Genomic DNA, 21,058 nt, shown 5'->3' with positions numbered 1-21,058 from the left:
ATGCAGACGTTATGGTTCTCATGCAGTTCAGCTGTCATCATGATTGTTGTTTTTCCCGTGTTCAATATTTCAAATTCTCAAAATTTTAAAATGTTTTATTTGGTCTCCCAGACACTGGAACTGAGTGATATACAATTTACCAGTAAAGGGCTACTGTGATACAACAAACTATATGAGTTTTAGTCAACAGTCTAATGCAATTAGTGTTTTAGAATTTTTGTTTTTGTCAAGATTATTTCTGTGGTTGGATCAATCACCGAGACAAAAGTTGTAAAATGGAAAATCTTTAAAATTTGTAACTTCTGATTGTTCAAAGGCCAGGCATTTCCTTTCGGTGTAGTTAGTCTTCGTCAATAGCCTAGATCTTCTTGTGACCTTTGTGATATAAAGAGAAAAAAACCCAATGATATAGCAGTGATATAGCAATATTTATATAGTCAATTATTTGATGACAGAAATTACATATTGTATTTCGTGACAATAAGATGAAGCTCATTTCTCATTGGGGGAAACGCCACTCGAGGAAAAGGCATCGTAAAGTTTGGGTTCTGGAGAATCAATTCATGATTCCACATCACTTTAATTTCAGTAAATTATGCTCATAAGGAGTAACTGTAAAAATGACAATTACTATTCATATACACGAAGTTCTTATTCGTAATTTACTCTTATTTTTTTCGTAAACATTATTGTTCCCACTTCACTCCCCGCTGGGACCACCAGGGTTTCAGAGATAGTACTTAATGCAGAGGTAGATGTTATTATTACCTGATAAAGCTCTGATTTCTTTCAGTTTTCTTTCCACGTCACCATACTGGTCCAATTGTTTTATAACACGGACCAGACTATCCCATTTTAGTTTACCATTGCGTTTATTATACCACTCTTTCAGCATACTTTCAGCGTCTCCTCTTAGACCAGCTTCTCGTATCAGTTTGACGTACTTTAATTCTGGCATAACAATGCCATCTGTTGGTATCCAGATTGGCTGCACTGTCTTGGCAATTTCTTCAAGTAAGTCGTGTTCAATGTACTGAGGTTCACAAGCGACCAGGAAACCTACATTTTCAAAAGATAAAACAAAGTCATGTGACAAATTGTAACCAGTTTGTGTATATTTAACATATTATGTGAAAAAAGTATTTGTAGACAAACTGATCTTTGCACCCTTATTGTGCGCAACGCTATAAGTTTTTAAGTTTTGAATAAGTTTTCTTTCTTTCTTGCCTTCCTTTTCTTTCCTTCTTTCTTTTTCTTGTTGCTTGTTTGTTGTTTACTACATGGTAACTTATTGTTCGGAACAAAATGTACCTTCCTAGACAGTAGTCGCCCACACGTACAAACTTTAATTTGGTGTTTGGTGTTTGGAAAATGATCCTCAAATGTACAGTAGACACACACACACACACATACACACACACACAGATGCACACACAGTCACTCATTCTCTCTCTCTCCCTATCTCATTCTTCATCTCTCCAACTGTCACACACACACACACACACACACACACACACACACACACACACACATGTACCACACCAATGAAATGTTCGAAAGAAAGCCTACATATATCAAACACTTGCCTTTGACTTTGTTTTCCAATTTGTCAATATCGATAGCCTTTCGTTTTAGTTTAGGAAGTGTCTTTTCTGTTTTCACGATGTCATCTCGTATCTTCAACACTTTAATCAGCAATTCTTCCGACAGCGACCTAGGTAGTACGGCCTTCAAAGATCTCTCTAGTTGTCTAAGTTTTATTAATAATGAATTCTTTGTTTGGTTTGTTTCAGCTTGATCTGGAAAAAGAACAAAAGGCAATATGTGAGTGTTAGTTTTACAAGATGTAGATTGACAAGTAGATATTTCAAAGCTACAATTTATAAAAACCCTTTGGAGGGAGTTTTCTAAGTTCGAATACACACTCTTAACTCTAATGAGCTGTCACGGTGAATTGGTGTTTAAAACAAGGTCGGATAGTCATGAGTCATGGGTCATTCCTAAAGCCTCAGACCGGTGACAGGTATAGTGTTGTGAGCTATTTCCATTGTATGTGGGCTGTGCCTCGCCTATCAGCTGGTGCTAAAAATGATTGTAAGATTTAGATCTGTTTGCTCAAATCCCAGTGACGTCCGCCACCATCAGTACTGGAACACAAGTTAACATTATTCTGTACATAGGCGGAAACTCTTTAATGTCGTCAACATTTATTTTCCCGCCAAAAATAAAATAATTTAAACCAAATCGTTCAATAAAATTTGAACGTCATTTTCTTTCAATAATTTGATCAAATATGATATAAATGATCCTCATCTTTGAGTTTATCTGAAAATTTCATACTTATGTGACAAATTTAAAACAAAAAATAAAATATAACTAAAAGATAGAAAATACTTACTTTCCAAACGTCTCTCTATATCGACAGCTTTCTGATGGAAGCATTTTAATTCAAACGTCGACGGTTTATTTTTGGCTCTCTCGTCTTCTAGATCGTTAAGTTCGATTGTAAATTTCTGTATATCTTCGTACGACGACAGTGTGGGAAGTTTCTGATGTATTTGAGTCAACTTGTTGGCCAGTTTTACATTCATTTTGGATTGTTTCTTCCTTATTTCTGTAATAGACCGTACATATATTATATGAACATTCATGTTTTTTTCACTGAAAGTCAATGTTACTGTCATTATTCTTAACGTTTCAATACTATTAACATTTTTCTTCAATGGATGAACTATTTCTATATACAACTTTGTTATTCAATAAATAGATCTACATTGAATACTGTATCTGCTTACAAATGTCACCGAAGTTAAACTAACTAGGCTCCGGAGTCATCGTACAAATGTTTGAGAAATAGGTAAAAGTGATTTCAAAACATTGTTTCTAGAATCCAATATGCCCGATGAATAATGTGTTAACGCAATGGGAAAATAAATGACCGTTGATTTTATTGACACAGGATTGTGAACCCCGCTTTTTTTAATCATTGTTTCAAAAGTATCAGGAACAATATTTCATATGGCAAACTCTGAAGGTAATTTAAGTTACTTTGATTTATGCACTACAAATAGCGGCCACCAAATAACAGCCACAAAACAGTTTTTCTTCAAATCTTACCATGTACTTTCTTTTCCATGACGTTGACGTCATCAGACAACTGTCTAAGTTTATTAATGGAAGTTCTTCTTTGCGCACACTCCTTGCCAAGTTTGCTGAGAGAACGGTGCACATCATTAACTGCCTGTGTATCTCCAACGTCAGTTTTGACACGCTTACCTAAGGATTGCACTTTAGCTTGTAGGCTCGTTTTCATTGTCGATGATTTATCACAAACTTTCTCTGTGGTGTTAAAAAGTAAAGTAAAGTATATTTCATTATCACATCATCACGTAGCTTCATATCTTATTTATTTTGTTTTAGATATAGAACTTAGCATCTCTGTGTAAGAGTGTTTTAGATATAGAACTTAGCATCTCTGTGTAAGAGTGTTTTAGATATAGAACCTAAATGTCACGTTATTTAATACCACTCATTACAATACTTTGTATCGCATTACAGAATATAACACATTGCATAGCGTTACAGCCCATTACTGTATACTTCATTACATTACATTACATTACATTACATTACATTATATTATTACAACAGTGCACAGCACATTACTACATTACCTTGCATTTAAGGACTTTGCATCATGTTGCATTGTATAAAATTATTTTACACCACACTGCATTACAATTCATTACATTGCAATACAAACGGACACAATTCATCATATTACGTTACATTACCTTACACTACACTACATTACATTACATTACATTACATTACATTGCATTACATTACATTACCTTACACTACACTACATTACATTACATTACATTACATTACATTACATTACATTACATTACATTACATTACATTATATTATTACAACAGTGCACAGCACATTACTACATTACCTTGCATTTAAGGACTTTGCATCATGTTGCATTGTATAAAATTATTTTACACCACACTGCATTACATTACATTACATTACATTACATTTCATTACATTACATTACATTACATTACCTGCAACTTTGGCTTCAAACTGCTCGACTTGCCATACAAGTTCCTGCAGTCGAATGAGAAAACCAAACGACTCGTTAGCTTCCTGTTCATGCCGTTGTAATGTCGCCCTCAACGCCAAGAGGTCGCCGTCTCCATTTAGGTCATCCAAGTTCTTGGAGATATTTCTCAGTCTGTTTAAAATGTCTTCGTAGAGATTCTTGGACTTTTGTACCACACGATCTGGAAGGATAGAAAAGTAAAGTATTTTCTCCCATCAATCATTTTACACAGTCATCTGTTAATTCAGTTGTGGTATATATCTGTTACTAACCGTACAAAACTGACTCAGACTTTAAAAGTATACCTAACTACGTATACTTATCATTGTTATAGTTATGTTTGTCCAAGCTAATAATAACAATCGGATAATCATATTTGTAACTATGTAGGGGATCTTTCGCATGGTAACGAATAAAACAAAATAAAGTTTGGAGTTGACCTTTCAAAGTCATCCTGACTACGATACTGTAAGATTTGAGCGCGCCCTTCCTTGACCGCATGAAAGGACAGGTGATAGCTAGTCAGACTCGTTCAACTTATCTTCAACAAGGTAGTACAGACTAGGAATTATCATGCATTCCTATGTAAAGGTTAGATTTCGATAAGATAGATCTTCACGGATAATATTTGGACGGGCTTATTCATAAAAATCTCTCTCAAAGACTAGAGACTTTGAGGTCAACTATTTTGGATACTTCGTGTCAAAATAGTGGGTTGGGGATATACATACTACAGTATATGCAACATGTTAGCATGTCAGTGAGTTTACTTCTGGGAGAGGGCAGAGCCGAAACTCCTGAGAACTCAATGAGTCGGACAGATTTCTTTTGGTTGATGCATCGGAATCAACGGAGGTAGAGACTTGTAATAACATCAGATAAAACATTGAAAAGTTAAAGAATATAATACTATTTAATCGTACAAAATTAATAAAATCTCACCTCTAAGTCGCAACTCGACATCTTCAAGAGACCTCTGTAACTTTTGTAATTCAGTTATTGATGTCTTGGCCGCTGTAAGTTTATACTCTATTACCTTCAATGTATCTTTGCAGGGTTCAGCTACATCCGGGTAATACATCGTCTCCTTTTTCATTCGTTCTCTGAACACAGTAATACGTTCTCTAATTGAAGTTTCTTTTTTCTTCAGATAAGCTTCTACTTCAACTAGATATAGACAATATACAGAAACTTAAGATATATCAAATAGAAGAATAGATATTGAATGAAGGTGGGGAGTACGTGTACGGACAATGTTAATGGTCTATAGATGGTTTATCTCTTTTTTTCTGGTGATGCATCCTTGACTCTGAGCGATGACGTGCCTTGTACTAGTACTGCCGTAAAGGGGATGTGTGGGAGGGGGGGGGGGTTTACCAACGATGGGTGGTAGGTAGGTAGCTAGCTAGGTATAGACGTAGCTAAGTCGATAGGTAAATGTACACTGTTGTTCAATTTGCTCGTTGGTTGCTAGATTCTTAACTGATATATGTATTTACCAAACAATCGATTAATTGTGACTCAATCGCTCGACACATTCATTCATGTCTGTAGATATAATATATGCACAGACAACACCTGATAAGAAACTTTTTTTTGTACAATTAACATCAATAATGTCATCTCATCAAAGTAATTTCTATATGTTACAAAAAATGGATATTTACTTTCTATGGTTTTACTTAGTCGGTCAACATCTCTTGTTAAACTTGTAACTCCAGGAATGTTGCCCTGTGAAGCTTGTAATCGGTCTTCTAGGTTTGTTGTCTCCTTCAGGTATCGTTCTCTCAACTTTTCGTCGTCGGCGAAGATTTCATGAACAGTTTGTTTCATTTTCTTTAATTTTGCTTCTGTCGAATTGTTGGTTGATGTTGTAAATTTACTAATTTCACCTAAAATGCAAAGACACAAAATATAATTATTATTGGCAATTTGTCATTTAGGTAAATACCGGTCACTGTATAACATGAAACTGATAAGTTGTTTGATCGACCACTGTCGTATAGCCGTGTATATAATTAAATTATGACTAACCAATACCTATATAACTTTTTCAACTCATCAATTCACGCCTTTGTGTAAGCATTCACAGGTCAACCTATATCCAACCAGGTACCTAATTAAGCTGTTTTGACTGGAAATATCAATAAACAAATATAAAACGCGATGATTTCAACATATGTTGTACTTACAGTCTAGTTTTTCTTGTAGATTATGTGCTCTTTTCTCTAGACTTTGTAATTTAGTAAATGATCCACCAACTCGTTGGCATCCATCATTAAGTCGTATCACTTCTCTACTTAATTCTTCCTGCATTTCTCCATCCTCTAAGTGCACAGATTCACGTCGTACTCTGTCTTGCAAATGTTCACTCTTCTTACACAGAACGTTTTTCCGTTGCTCGACGTCTTCAATGTCCTCAAGTTGGAACGATTGTTCTAGTGATTGAAATAATTTAGATAACAATGTAATAAAAATGACTGAGAATTGCAGTCCTCATATAAACCAAGGGAAATGATTGTACGTGAAGACATCGTTACTACTCTGGCAATCGAAGTCTTTGTTTACTAGGAGAGAAATAAACTCCAACCTTTGCTGTTTGATGTGGTAGATTACACAAAGTGAGTGATAGCAGTGCATCGATCTGTAGTGAATCAAATGCAAATCACCCTGTTGTCAAGTACAGACGTTGGAGAGACGTCCAGAAATCACACGAGTGTGAACACTGAATGCCTCCAAAAATGTGCTCAGCAGGATCATGGGATCGAGTCCATCAACATGTCACAACCGTAGATTTAGTTTGTGTATATATTTAGTAAACCGAGACCTCGATTGCCAGAGTAGTAGTAATTCTATAATCTGTGTCTGTAATACATTTATTAGCAAGATACAGAGTAAATATACAGAGTGTCATACCATGCTATCAGCTATCAATTCCCAATTGATGGGGTTGAACAACAAGACGTACCTTGCAGTGTCTTTATTTGTTTCTATATCATATTTTTATTTATAGAATTGGGTCATAAAATTATACACTCTATCTGAATGGAATTAAAAGCCAAGATCCGATAAGGATTAAAATTTATGATTGAATTGCAATTGTCTGACAGAAAACAAGTTAGTCCAACAAGAACAACCCAATATAGAAATAATTCCATGTGATCCTTACTGCTCCAATGATATGATAACAAAATATAATTACACTAATCTGGGTTTGATATATTTGTCAAGACAATGGCATTAAAGTAAACATGATGTCATCACTCAAGGTAGCCCATAAATCCTTGCCGGAAAGCACTAAAATAGGCCGAATATTTGTCAAAAGCGGTTTGGCTTCTTTGCAAGATTTCAAAATTGAGAGTTACCATTTTATCACGAAAAATCACAATGCAATGTTATAACAGTAAACAAATTCGCTAACGACAAAACAAGTCTAACTGGACGTTTCCTTAAACCAGAAAGACTATAGAGTTTCATTTAGGCGACATGGTGCTTTTTACATCAGAATCTGACACAAGGTTAAAATTTTGGCTACGATTACATAAACCAAAATAAAAACACTGATAGCGCGGAAGCATGTAAAAATGATACTTTTAAGTCATTGTGAATGGTTTATATGTCAATTTTACTTCAGTTAACAATATCCAGGTATGCTATTTTATAGAACTGTTGAATTGGACCTTCAACAGAAAAAATAAAGTTCAAACCTATGTGCCCCTTTTTCGAAACTTTGTCTAATTTGGAAAGAGTCGTATTTTGTATTCTCTGTGGGTCTGTACTACTCACCTGTTGATGTCTCACTATCCTCTCTCATCAGGATCCTTTGCATAGCATCTTCAACTAGTATACTAGCTGGTTGGTTATCAATTTTACCAAAATGATGAAAGAGATCATTAAGGATATGTAACCTTGACTTCCCGTTGGTTGCCTGGGTTACATAGTAATACTCTATCAATGTACTCTCTGGATTGTTCTGTTTGCCCAACCAAAATATCGTACGCGATGAAAGACCGAGTGTCACACCTAGGCCTCGGTAGTCTGTCGGGAAACTAGAATAGTGAGGTGCATTTATAAAGGGCTGTGTTTGAAGGTGTGATGTCGATCCGCTGTGTGCGTCAACGAGGTCAGTCGCCCTCAACGAGCTGTGGCGTATCCTTGAACTTGATACAGACTGTCTCATTGGGAGTGAACTTGAACTTGAAATGCTTGGAGACATCGTGTTACTTCCTCGTTCAGACGGAGTTCTTCTACCGTTTTGCTGACTTTGTTGACCCGGGACTGGTTCGAGAAAATTGCACAGACGATCGTAAATATCTGGGTGCAGGAGGGGGTCATCTTTGGCCATTTCAATAAGATCTATCAGAGATCCATTCTGCACTAGTCCATCACGACTGCTATTTGTATCAACATCGACTGATGAATTGTCATCGTAACCATACGTCACAGTGACGTCATTTATGGTCTGTGCAAATATACAAATTTACATATTTGTTTAATACAAAAATAACATTAATTCTCCACACCATTATACCTTTTCCCTAAATCAATCATCCCATGATAATCTTTTTATTCTATAAATAAGAAGTCTAAACGGTTTCGAAGATGGAAATAAGATATTGTACTTTGCATTGTACTCTCCATATCAAAGATTTCGTCTTCCCCTATTAAATCTGAAATATTGTAGATTTTATGAGTCTACAGTATCTATCGTAAACAGTAATATAATTCCTGTTTTCTTGGGTCGTATAACTATAATTTCGATTGCAAAAAAGGTTTTAGTTCTACACATGTCCATAACTAATGTATTCTCTATAAACTTATATTCTCAGAAAAAAAATGTCCGTCTAAAATGAAAGGCGGTGTAGGTTAAATAGACGATAAGTTTCAAAATGAAATTTCTTAAATTTATTTTTGTTTTCAAATAGAAATTCAACACTGCCAACCTATTCTCCTGTGTAGGATTTATTTGATATTTAAAGGGGAACACTACTCCAGGAAATCAAGATATTTTCAGAACTTTGGGTTCTGGAGAGACATTCCATGATTAATCAGGTAATTTTTGCTCTGTTGCCAAGAAACACCAAATTGAAATTATTGTTCGTTTGTAAGTTACAGTGATACACCAGTTTATCGTGGGTCTTTAGCAGACATGAATATTTATTAGATCTCAGACCACTAAGTAGTAGTACTCTGAGATTAGATGCACAATGAATATATGCGACTATTTATCTGAAGGAACTGAGTGTTTAGGAAATCTTTGGAACCAAAAGATTATGAAAATAAGAATTCCTAGAGTGGCGTTACCCTGGAGACTACCGAGTGAAATGTATGTTTGAAATTTTGAAAGACTGGATAACTTTGACATTTAAACTCCTATTTACCTCTGAAACACCAGCCGTTCTACGATGGACATCCACAATAACCGGTTTTGATATCGTGTTCTTCTGCTGTACTCTGAGCTCTGTTGATATCGAGGGAGCAATTTCTCTCCCGTAGTATTCGAAGCGGAATGATCTTGAAGTGGACAGTGTCGACAAATTCCATATTGTTTGAAGCCGAATTGTCTGAAAGATAAAGTTATTTGTAAACATAAAATAGAAATATAATGATGACAAGGTCTGTGCACTGCAGACGATAATAACGTCATTGCGTATTTGTTCACATAACATATACATGTGTTGTGAACCAAAATGTGATGATGAAGTCTGAAGAGATGATGGAGTCTATTCTACGTGTATTCAAAATCTACTGACTCTCAACTATTATGCCAGTGGGCCTACTACGGCACATACTGTAAGCTTGCCAAATATTCATCTGCTACCATTTGTAGTTATTCGACAATATTTGATAATATGTTTGAGTGTGTAGTATGCATGAATCAGGTATGAATAAAATAATGGTAATCGCATGTCTGTTTTTACTATGTGCATTCATGGGTCTTTCAAACTAGCTTGATATTATTTTGCTTTCACTATTTGCGGATTGTCTTACGTAATCGTTGAGGGCAGGCTTGATCGGACCTTAGGTTTATAGCACATGTTCAAACCATGGATGTATTACTATAGGGAGATCTATACATCCCCCGGATACATCCCCGGGATACCGGATACGTTCACGGTCAAACTGATATCGATACAGTGATCATGGTGATTGAATTAAGTAGCTAGCTATAGGTTGTGAGAGAGTATAATGCTATCCCTGGACTGTAGAAAGGTACTGTACTAACTGTGAGGAGAACAAGCTGCGTCCATATGATCTGAAGGATTAGGCCACCTAATTATTAAGGAAGGGTTATGGAAAATTATAACACATGGCATACAAAAAAACTTTATTCAACGGGAGCATACATATTTCACATGTCTTTTAAATCTTTATAATAGAAACCCTACGTCAGTTGCCGAGTTGATCGAGTATGATAGTGTATTTTGTAGTAAATGTCTACTATCATTTCTTTAGCAGTGGGGTTTTTAATATTTCTCTATTTCAGTTTGTTTGTTAACTGTCCTTCAAAGTAGCTATTCTATGCTATATCTACTAAAACAATGTTGTGTTGATTCATGTACTGTCATCGGCTCATTGATGTAGATCGTTGCCAACTTGATTTTTTTATATTTTCAACAACAAAAATACAAACCAGTTTCCTACTTGTCTAGCTGTGGTTATTCGCACTATTTATAGACTGCAGATCACACTTGTTCATTTTCTGGTAATTCACCCCCCCCCCTCCCCTCATGGTTTTTCACACAATTGAGTCACTGCACCACCAACGCACACACCGTACCCACACCCCACCCTCCGCTTTTTCACCACTCGAGCGCCATCTGTCGACTGTATGTAAATCAGACAACTCGGGTGACGTCACTGTGTCAGCTGGCCTCGGCTGTTGTGTATGATGTAACATATACATGGGGACGAGTTGAATACAATCCCCGGTCGGGAATACAGTGTTCGCCGATAGGCCTTGTCGTCATGGACTAAATTCATGAACGCTATAAACATTCACTACTGAGAATACAGTGTTGAAGGTGAGACTTTTTGGTTCATCACTGCACTTATAGCACTGCTAATAGTGCTATGGAATCCATGGAGGTCGACCCAAAGATGATGTGAGCCGTTAAAATTATTAAATCCCAAGATATTTTTTTTTATTTTTCCACTGGACAAAGTTTTAACTTAATTTGCGAGTTGTTGAGAAATTACCCTTTGCAATACCTGTAGTGCATACTGAAAAAAAATATTCCCATTCTCATACCTTGTGAGTATGCACAAAAAACACGTTACCCTTTCCATCGGACCCTAGCTACCCTTATGTATGGACTATGGTAGCTATGGTATGGGAGTTGCCGTTCCAAAGGTACTTGCTAGCTTTTATGATACAATAACATGTATCCACATGACGGTACTTTCAGTAGCAGTGTATATGATACATGTATTTTCTGTGAGTGACTCCATTGTTCATGACACATACAATTGGACCAAGTTAAGCATGTCCAATATAATTGGGTCACTGCATGAGCATAACAAAACTTAAAAGTTGTCCAGATAATATGTTCAAGAAGTTGTATTAACTAAAATTAGGCTTTCATCATTGATTTATGCGAGCCATGATTAAATGTCCAGCCAGCAAGATTTACTGAGTATTACATTTTAATCATTTCATGAACTGACATTTACTTGGGATTTTACCATGATGTGATTATTTTGTGAGTATGCAGGTGCTGTAAACCACTTTTGTAATTAGTCAAATATAATTGCAGCACAGTGACTATGGCTGTACCTATGGCGGTTGTCAAGGGAAACCACTATCAAGTTGGGTTCCAAATTGTAAGTATTAAAATGCTATTTTACATATTTTATTAAAATGTAGTCTCTTCACACAAGTTTTCATAAAACAGTCACCTTCCAAGTCAAGTAATAACAACACATGGAAGAGGGTGTTGATGGGGGGGGGGGGGTACAACACATGTACATTTGTAACAGGGTCATGATGGAGCTAGGGTACAACACATGCAAGATGGTGGTGATGGGCATGGGGTACAACACATGGAAGAGGGTGGTGATGGGGGTACAACACATGTAGGAGGGTCGTGATGGGGGTACAACACATGTAGGAGGGTCGTGATGGGGTACAACACATGTAACAGGGTCATGATGGGGGTACAACACATGTAACAGGGTCATGATGGGGGTACAACACATGTAAGAGGGTGGTGATGGGGGTACAACACATGTAACAGGGTCGTGATGGGGGTACAACACATGTAGGAGGGTCGTGATGGGGGTACAACACATGTAACAGGGTCATGATGGGGGTACAACACATGTAACAGGGTCATGATGGGGGTACAACACATGTAAGAGGGTGGTGATGGGGGTACAACACATGTAACAGGGTCGTGATGGGGGTACAACACATGTAACAGGGTCGTGATGGAGCTAGGGTACAACACATGTAAGATGGTGGTGATGGGGTACAACACATGAAGAGGGTGGTGATGGGGGTACAACACATGTAAGAGGGTGCACGGTGATGGGGGTACAACACATGTAACAGGGTCGTGATGGGGTACAACACATGTAACAGGGTTGTAAAGGGGTACAACACATGTAAGATGGTGGTGATGGGGTACAAGACATATAAGTGGGTGGTGATGGGGGTGGTGGATGAAGAATACGGGTGGAGGAAGGGTGCTATGCAGTACAGAAAAAACTTACAGTTGTTAAAATTACATAATACTAAAAATCAAATTTAAAAAATTTATATTATTTTTCATGTGTACGTAAAAAAAGTGAACTTGTACATGGAAGACCATGGAAGACCAGTCTGTGAATATAAACTGCAGTTTTATAATGTTTATGGTGAAGTTTGGAAACCAGTTGAGAACACCTCTGGTAGGTGTGTACTAGCTCAAGGAGTGCACTGAGACGATAGGTTAAACAAATGGATAATTTACCATTTACATTGAATTGTCCTGAGTCTGGTTGAAATTAGGGGATTTTTTTAACATCACAGTTATGTTACATCATTTAATATGTTAGATAATCTTTCACAGCTTTCTCTTAATTTTAGGGATCAACTTTCAAAGACAGAATAATGAAAGCCACACTGACTGCAGAATACAGAAATAAACAGCTACTACAAGAGTTTGGTGGACAAACACTTTATGATTGTTACCTTGCTATTGTTAAGTCTATCTATCCACAGTATATTGAAGAATTACAAGGTATGGCTGATGGTTCAAGTCTGTCCTTTGAACAAGTAAGAGTTTCTATTATATCCCATCCAATTCTATTTTGTTCTATAGTATTCTATTCTAGTCTGTTCTGTTCTGTTCTGTTCTATTCTATTCTGTTCTTACTATCCCATCCAATTCTATTCTATTCTATTCTATTGTAATCTAATCTAATCTACTCTACACTATCCCATTCTACTGCACATGTTCTCAGTTCTATGTCATTCCTCCATTCTATTCTATTCTATTCTTATTTAATACTTAAAATTCTCAAATTTATGATTTGTATTTAAAGATCTCTAATTAAAGCTTCCATGTAAAGACAACAATAAAGATGAGGAAAATTGTTGTCAGGCTAAGCTCTAAAATAGGTTGTCTTGAACAGATTACATTATGTTTATCCAAAATAACAAATTTCCATAAAAATAACACTGTGAGAATGAACGATTGCATCCACATTTACATATCATTTGCATGCAAGTATGCAATAATGTTTTTGGTATTGCACTGTAGTGCAAATTAACCGCTAATATGCATGTGCACTGGTAATCTCTGGTACATATGTAATAATGCTTTCTATGTCATGATAACATGTCTAGTATTACTAGTATGTCATTCACTGTAGGGAGCTCCAAATATTAATAAACCACTCAAAGTGCCTATTATTCTTCCAGATCTCTCATAAATATTAATTTTGGTGAACTAAGATTGGCTATTTTAAAGCATATTTCATTTTTTCATAAAATAGTTAAGTTATTGTCTAAGTATGAAAGAATAAAGAGAATATTTCTGTTAAATACAGTCAGCCATGCAAGAAGATGATTAATTTGCCTTATGTTTTTTCCCCAGTTATTTATCAACATGATGTCTGTTGAACTAGAAAGTCAAGCAGAGTATGGTGTTGGTGTAGATCACGGATCTCAAGGATGTACAGATTTATTGCTTAAAACTGACACTGAGGTACATCATTTTACTCTAACAATTTTACAATTTAGGATGATTTACATTTATTTGAAAGTAATAAGCACTTAGGAGTCATGAATATTTATGTTTTACTATTTAATATGTTTGCTGACTCAGCATGATACAACGTGTCCATGGCAACCTACACTGAACAATAAATGGGGAAATAATTCAACTGAGGTTTTTGTTCCACAATCATGATATTGATGTTAAGGCATGAAACTGATTCTCCAGAACTTAAAATTCAAAAAAATGTTTATTTCCAGGAGCCAATATTCCATTGACGCCAGGAAATATGGACATTTTTTGTGTCTTTGGGTTCTGGAGCCAATATTACCTTTTAAAGACATATTTGATAATTTTCTGTACCAGGTTTTGATCACTCATAGTGAAGATACAGATGAGCCATTTACAGAAGGGTTTCTAGTAAATGCTGAAATTACAAATAAAGATGGTACAAAAGAGAAGTTTATATCATATTGTGATCCTGGTGTTTTACCCTGTGACACATTTGCCTTTAATTACCATGGGTTGGTGATAACAGGGAATGTGATTTTTCAAGTAGATCTAAAAACTAATGCCATTGGTAAGTTTTAATATTTATCCGGAAATATTAATACAGAACTTATCATTCGAAAGCCAGAAAGATTTGTTGTTGGGGGTGCTCTTTTAATTGCTTCTTGCACACACAGAAATGAATTAGTCTTAGTTTAAACTGATATAATTATGTAAATGCAGACTGGAAAACAGTACAAATGTACAAAATAAAATGTTCATGGATGGTCCAAAAAAGTACAATTTAAAAGCTGAAAGTTTGGGACTTGTATTTCTCTCTGCTAAAACCCTCCCAATATTAATTTCAGTGTGGGTTCATATCATTTAGACTGTAAGATATGTCATGACATTCCGCCCCATCATGGCGTACCTTACAGAATACATATCATTCTGTATGGATACTTGAGGCAGGGTTTCTTGGTTGGGTGAGTACACAATTATTACTTGTTGACTACCTTCAAATAATAATTCATTTTATCCTACACTGAGTTTATAAACCCTATAAATTATGCATGTAATTGTGTAAATTAGTGCAAGTCTGTACGTGTAAAATCCTGAAAATAGACCTAACATTGCAAACATTTTTGAAATTTGATTCACTCCCACTGATTGTGTTTAAACAGAGGATATTACGCATTCACATTTAATACCATTTGCCTTCCAATTCAATCTCTGGCTTAGTGCATTTATTATTATGTATGAACAGTTCAACACATCAATGATTTCACAAAAATGTAATAATTATGTTAATTTCCTCATCACCATGGTATCCTTTACTTGCCATGTTGGATTAGAATTCACATTTGTATGTTAAAATCAGTTGAATGGCAGAGCTATGTTAAAAACAGTTGAATGGCAGAGCTATGTAAAAAACAGTTGAATGGCAGAGCTATGGGAAAAACAGTCGAATGGCAGAGCTATGGGAAAAACAGTCGAATGGCAGAGCTATGGGAAAAACAGTTGAATGGCAGAGCTATGGGAAAAACAGTTGAATGGCAGAGCTATGGGAAAAACAGTTGAATGGCAGAAGCTATGGGAAAAACAGTTGAATGACAGAGCTATGGGAAAAACAGTTGAATGGCAGAGCTATGTGGAAAACAGTTGAATGGCAGAGCTATGGGAAAAACAGTTGAATGGCAGAGCTATGGGAAAAACAGTTGAATGGCAGAGCTATGGGAAAAACAGTTGAATGGCAGAGCTATGGGAAAAACAGTTGAATGGCAGAGCTATGTGAAAAACAGTTGAATGGCAGAGCTATGGGAAAAACAGTTGAATGGCAGAGCTATGGGAAAAACAGTTGAATGGCAGAGCTATGGGAAAAACAGCGGCAGCGGCAGCAGCAGCAGCAGCAGTAGCAGTAGTAGTAGTAGTATATACAAAATCTAGTGAGGATTAATTTATTACTAATCAATTAATTACTTACTAATAATATGTTTAGTAGATTACTGTACTGCTCATTTGATGTACTGTAACATTTTGAATCAGAGTGACTTATCAGCCTGAAAGGGTTGGATGAAAAATGCTTCTTTTTGGGTATTTCTATTGCAAAATGTCACTATAATAAACTACCACCACCACCACCACCACCACCACCACCACCACCACCACTACCACCACTACTACTACTACTACTGCTGCTGCTGCTGCTACTACTACTACCGTACTACTACTACTACTACTAGTACTATTTCTACTACTACTACTACTACACTACTACTACTACTACTACTACTACTACTACTACTACTGCTGCTGCTGCTACTACTACTACTACTACTACTACTACTACTACTACTGCTACTGCTACTGCTGCTGCTGCTACTACTACTACTACTACTACTACTACTACTACTACTACTACTACTACTACTACTATTTATTAATGTATGTTTGGATTTCAATACCATTTTAGTCCGTAGATTTGTCTCAAGGGCTCTTCTAAGTGCCTCAAGTCTAGAAGAAGTTGTTAACATCATCAAGAAAGCTCCAGGAGTGGCATCAGCATTCCATTTAAATCTTGGTTTTCTGGGATCACAAGGAAAGGATCCTGAACTGTACAGTGTTGAATTTGCTAATAGTGAGAATGGTTCTCTAGTAGATGTCCAGAAGTATGAGGGCTTTAACAGTTACTTCAATGTGTGAGTACTACAATAGGCTATCTTTTATTAATTTGATAATATTTACACTCCTAACAATGGCAGCATTTAATTGCATGGAACTATTTTAACTTAACTTTTAATTTTTTCTCTCCATATTTTAACTTTTTTATGTTTATGTTCTCACTGAAGTATGTGATTACCGAATGATCAAACTCTGTTATGTATCATTAGCAACTAAATGCAATATTAGAAATGAAACTTATGGTACCAACAGAGCTGTACATGTCTAGTGCTGTGTTCTGCTGCTCTATCATGTTGGCTGTGGCTGTGTGTTGCAAACCAATTACCTTGAAGGTACTATTCCATTAGGTAATAGAGTTGTTAATGAGTGTATGTGCATGTATATAATTGTTCAGTTATTACAGTGAGTTGATCACATGGTGTGTAATTAATGAAATGCATTGTAGTAAGCAAGAGTACAAGGCTGGGGTGGGAATGCTCAGACTCATCCTCTTTTATTGTCATGTGGATGGGACACACCTTGATGACATTGGATCCATTAGTATAGTGTAGGTGACAATCAACAGGTTTTACATACACTCATTAATGTGGCTATAAAACGACACAGTACTAAATTATTGAACATTTACAACTCTTACTGCATAAATGATGTAAACACACTAAAACATTAATAGCTAATTAGTTCAAAGTTGAAAAGCAAAAGATGTTCACAAGCATATCACATTACTGTATTTATTACTATGTTAGGCAGAAAGTCCTTAAAAGGGGAAGCTACCGGTAGTAATGATGTTAGCTCATTGCAGAACAGGAAAGCATGGCTTCTAGGCGGGGCATTACATGACAAAGCACAACTGTGTATTAGCTCAAAATAATTGCCCATATTATGTTGATCCATGGACCTTATTTTCTTCCAAGGCCTTGGCAAAAACAGAAATTTTCTGTGTTTGATATTTTACTGGTATTTATACCACTAATTCTATTATTTATATAATTTATTCAGTGTGGTTACACAGTCTTATGTATGCACTTTACAAAAATATTTTGCAAATCTTGTTGGATACACCGTTTATCAGCCCTAAAGCTTTCATTCGAGTTTGTACAGCAATTTGTTTTAGTGTTTACAGTGTCTTTGTAGTTATCTAACAAACTCACACAAATATGTAGGTTGGCATTAATCATTATAAACAATTTGTTGTAGCTTATTTTGAGCTATGATATCAGAACAGTGTTAATTTGCTCACCCAAAGGTTCTAAAACTCACAGCAAATGTTTGATGGAGGGGAAGGGGTGGGGAGGATGCTGGAAGTTGTTGAAACCCACCAAATTTTCTTAAACACAAATGATCAATGTACCATAGTGTTGGTATGTTTCACCGCCTCACTATTTTGATTTTAAAAACATTAAATATTGATGTTATAATGTGTAAAGCAATGTGGTTATGATGCCCTATATCTACTCTGAGTTTGTTGTGTCTTTGGTAGTGTTGACATTCCAGTTCATCCAACAATAAAGGATAACGTCATATTTTTGTATGAGTTTATCTTATTGTACATATTGTAGCACAGTGCTATTCTCATTATTCATTCTTGGGAGTTCAAGGTATATAGTGACCATTTTGGACGCCCCTCCCCTCCCCCCCCCCCCCCAGAACTTTTAATTCAGTACAGATTCAAAGTACATGTAACATACAATTCTCTGAAGTCTCGTCTCAATATTAGTGTACTTCAAATGCTTCTTTTTACATGTATACAAAATCAAAGTGACAAAATAATTCAAAAGAATTTACAAAACAAATTCAAAATTTATATTAAAATCTTTGAAATTTTATAAATGCTAAAAGGCTATGTATAACATTTTAAATGGTATAATTTCTTAGGTTTGAAATATAGAAAAGTTAGGCTATGTGTGCTAGGCTATTATGACAACATAACAAGTTGTTAAAGCCTGTACTGACATTGAAAATGTTGAATTTTTTATATTTTTTTCACAGATTGACAAAACTTGATATAAAACACAATGAAGCAAGCACAGAAAGTTCTGTACACAGAGCAGCTCGTGTTAATGAGTTACCAACACCAAAAAACTCTACAGAGATGTTGAAGATTATGAGTGACACAGCAAACAAAGATTTCCCAATCTATCGCAACGGAAGAAAACCAGACTGTGTTGTCACAGCAGCCATTGGTGAGTAGATTAATTTCTTGTGTTTTGAAATTAGTGGAAAAATTGATTTTTTAAAATATGTTTGTTATTTCATTATCAGTTACTGTGCAAACACAATGGGAGTATTAATTGATCATGTTGTTTGCTATGATCTTAATTCAGAAAATACACTTAGATATTAGTCTTTGTTCAACCAGTGAAAAATATGACTGACCTAAAGGGCTTTGTTATTACTGGTAAAGCCTAATTTTCTTGTCATGATCAGCCTAAGACATTTAATAAAAGATCAGTTTAAAAATGAATCCGTAGACTCATGTAGTTTGGATATCTTTCATGGCAAGTTAATGAATTACATTAGGAGTGTATACATCAATGAATCGTTTAATGTAAACATAATGGGCTATGTTCAATGTAACAGTTTACATATTTTGACAGCTCCAGGAAAATCCATAATGGTCCTAGAAAAATTTGAATGTATAACTGACAAGTGAAATTTATTATAAATGACTAGTCATGAAATGTTTACAATTCACTATAATTTGCCGGACAATTAAACTTTCTATGGCAACACAACAAGACAATAACAATTAGGTGTAAAAGTATATCTACTTTCCCATTGTAGTTAGGGTACGTACAATCTTATCTATTTTGTTTATATCACACAATTACTTTTCAACTCTTTTTTTATTCTACAATGTCAGCTATTATATTAGATGTCACAATTATGAATGGTCGTAATTGAAGGTATTTCAAATCTTGTAATATCTTTTACCTATTTTCTTTCCAGCTGCATTTGATCTGAAGAGAGAGACTTTGTCAGTGTTCAAGGGCAATCCAAAGAACCAGGATTATAAACCTTGCATTGTGCTACCATTAAAATTCTGAGATTATCCATGGTTTAATCCAGAAATCTAGATTCAGGAAGTTGTTTACATTGATATGAAGTTTAGACTATATATTATCAACACGTATATATAAGGAATTTGCTTTACATTTTAAATATAGAATATAGAATTATGGGAAGTCAAAATAACAATATTTATATGGTCTTCAATTTCTTACATGATCAAGATGACAAATTAACTACAAATATTACAATAGTACTAGTTTTGAGGGAATCGTGGTAGCAGAGGGGGAGGTTACTTGTAAAACGTGGATGACTTTCCATGCTTTGTATCATAACTTTGTTGGGGTAATACTATAAAATACCTCAGCATCTGATTTTACGTATTTTCCACTTACAAAATTGCTTTACAAACTGATTTCAAGCTATGCATGTCAAACGTTATGATTTGAATTAAAATGGATATATAAATAAACATGCACTTTGACTTAATTTCAGTTTTGTGTGTTTTTATGTATTATCAGGCATGTATTCATGAAGTACACAATTCATATGATTTAATACTAACACTGTACTAGCTGTAATGGGAGTACCCAGCAATCAACAATATAATCCCAGTAAATTATTAAAATACTAATAATTGATGATTAGGGGTCGATTTTATTCATAAGTAGTACATTAACACATTAAAACTTTGACTGCGTTGGGCATGCTGATTTTAAGGTGCTAACACATAAATCAATGAAACGTCAAACACCACCCATTCCTATAAATTGTAACTAAAAACTGGAGACTAACAGGACCATAAGTATAAGAAGGAAGTAGTGAAATAAAAACACTAAGTCCTTACCAAACCAAAATACTTAACACTTTTGGCACATACCTCACTTTCAACTTGTTAATTTAACAATTGCATAGTGAAAGTTGCTTATAAAATTATAAAAGTTAGGTTGTATATCATTAATTAAGCGAATGCTGTTTGAGTGTATGACTTATGCCCTCAGTATATATAATGACATTCGTGTCATTCTTCACTATGACAGGTGATAAGATAAATAAATA

At 35.3% G+C, this 21,058-nt stretch overlaps 1 protein-coding gene across 2 annotated transcripts; it reads left to right on the top strand.

Moving 5' to 3' along the window:
- Positions 1 to 10,998: 10,998 nt before the first annotated feature.
- LOC144444781 (beta-alanyl-dopamine/carcinine hydrolase-like) lies at positions 10,999 to 20,455 on the top strand. 2 transcript variants are annotated; one of them, XM_078134316.1, is made up of 8 exons: positions 10,999 to 11,143; positions 11,876 to 11,942; positions 13,189 to 13,377; positions 14,201 to 14,311; positions 14,687 to 14,900; positions 16,782 to 17,007; positions 18,980 to 19,173; positions 19,940 to 20,455. In XM_078134316.1, exons 2-8 carry the CDS (start codon positions 11,886 to 11,888, stop codon positions 20,035 to 20,037), a joined length of 1,089 nt encoding a protein of 362 aa, XP_077990442.1. In that variant the 5' UTR covers positions 10,999 to 11,143; positions 11,876 to 11,885; the 3' UTR covers positions 20,038 to 20,455. The 2 variants fall into 2 exon arrangements, with proteins under 2 accessions (XP_077990442.1, XP_077990441.1); XM_078134315.1 differs by having other exon boundaries at positions 10,999 to 11,224.
- The last annotated feature ends 603 nt before the right edge of the window (positions 20,456 to 21,058 follow it).

Source organism: Glandiceps talaboti, chromosome 13, assembly GCF_964340395.1.
Source record: "Glandiceps talaboti chromosome 13, keGlaTala1.1, whole genome shotgun sequence".
Taxonomy (NCBI): Eukaryota; Metazoa; Hemichordata; class Enteropneusta; family Spengelidae; genus Glandiceps; species Glandiceps talaboti.
Note: the sequence above shows the minus strand (reverse complement) of the source record. Positions and strands in the feature narration are given on the sequence as shown.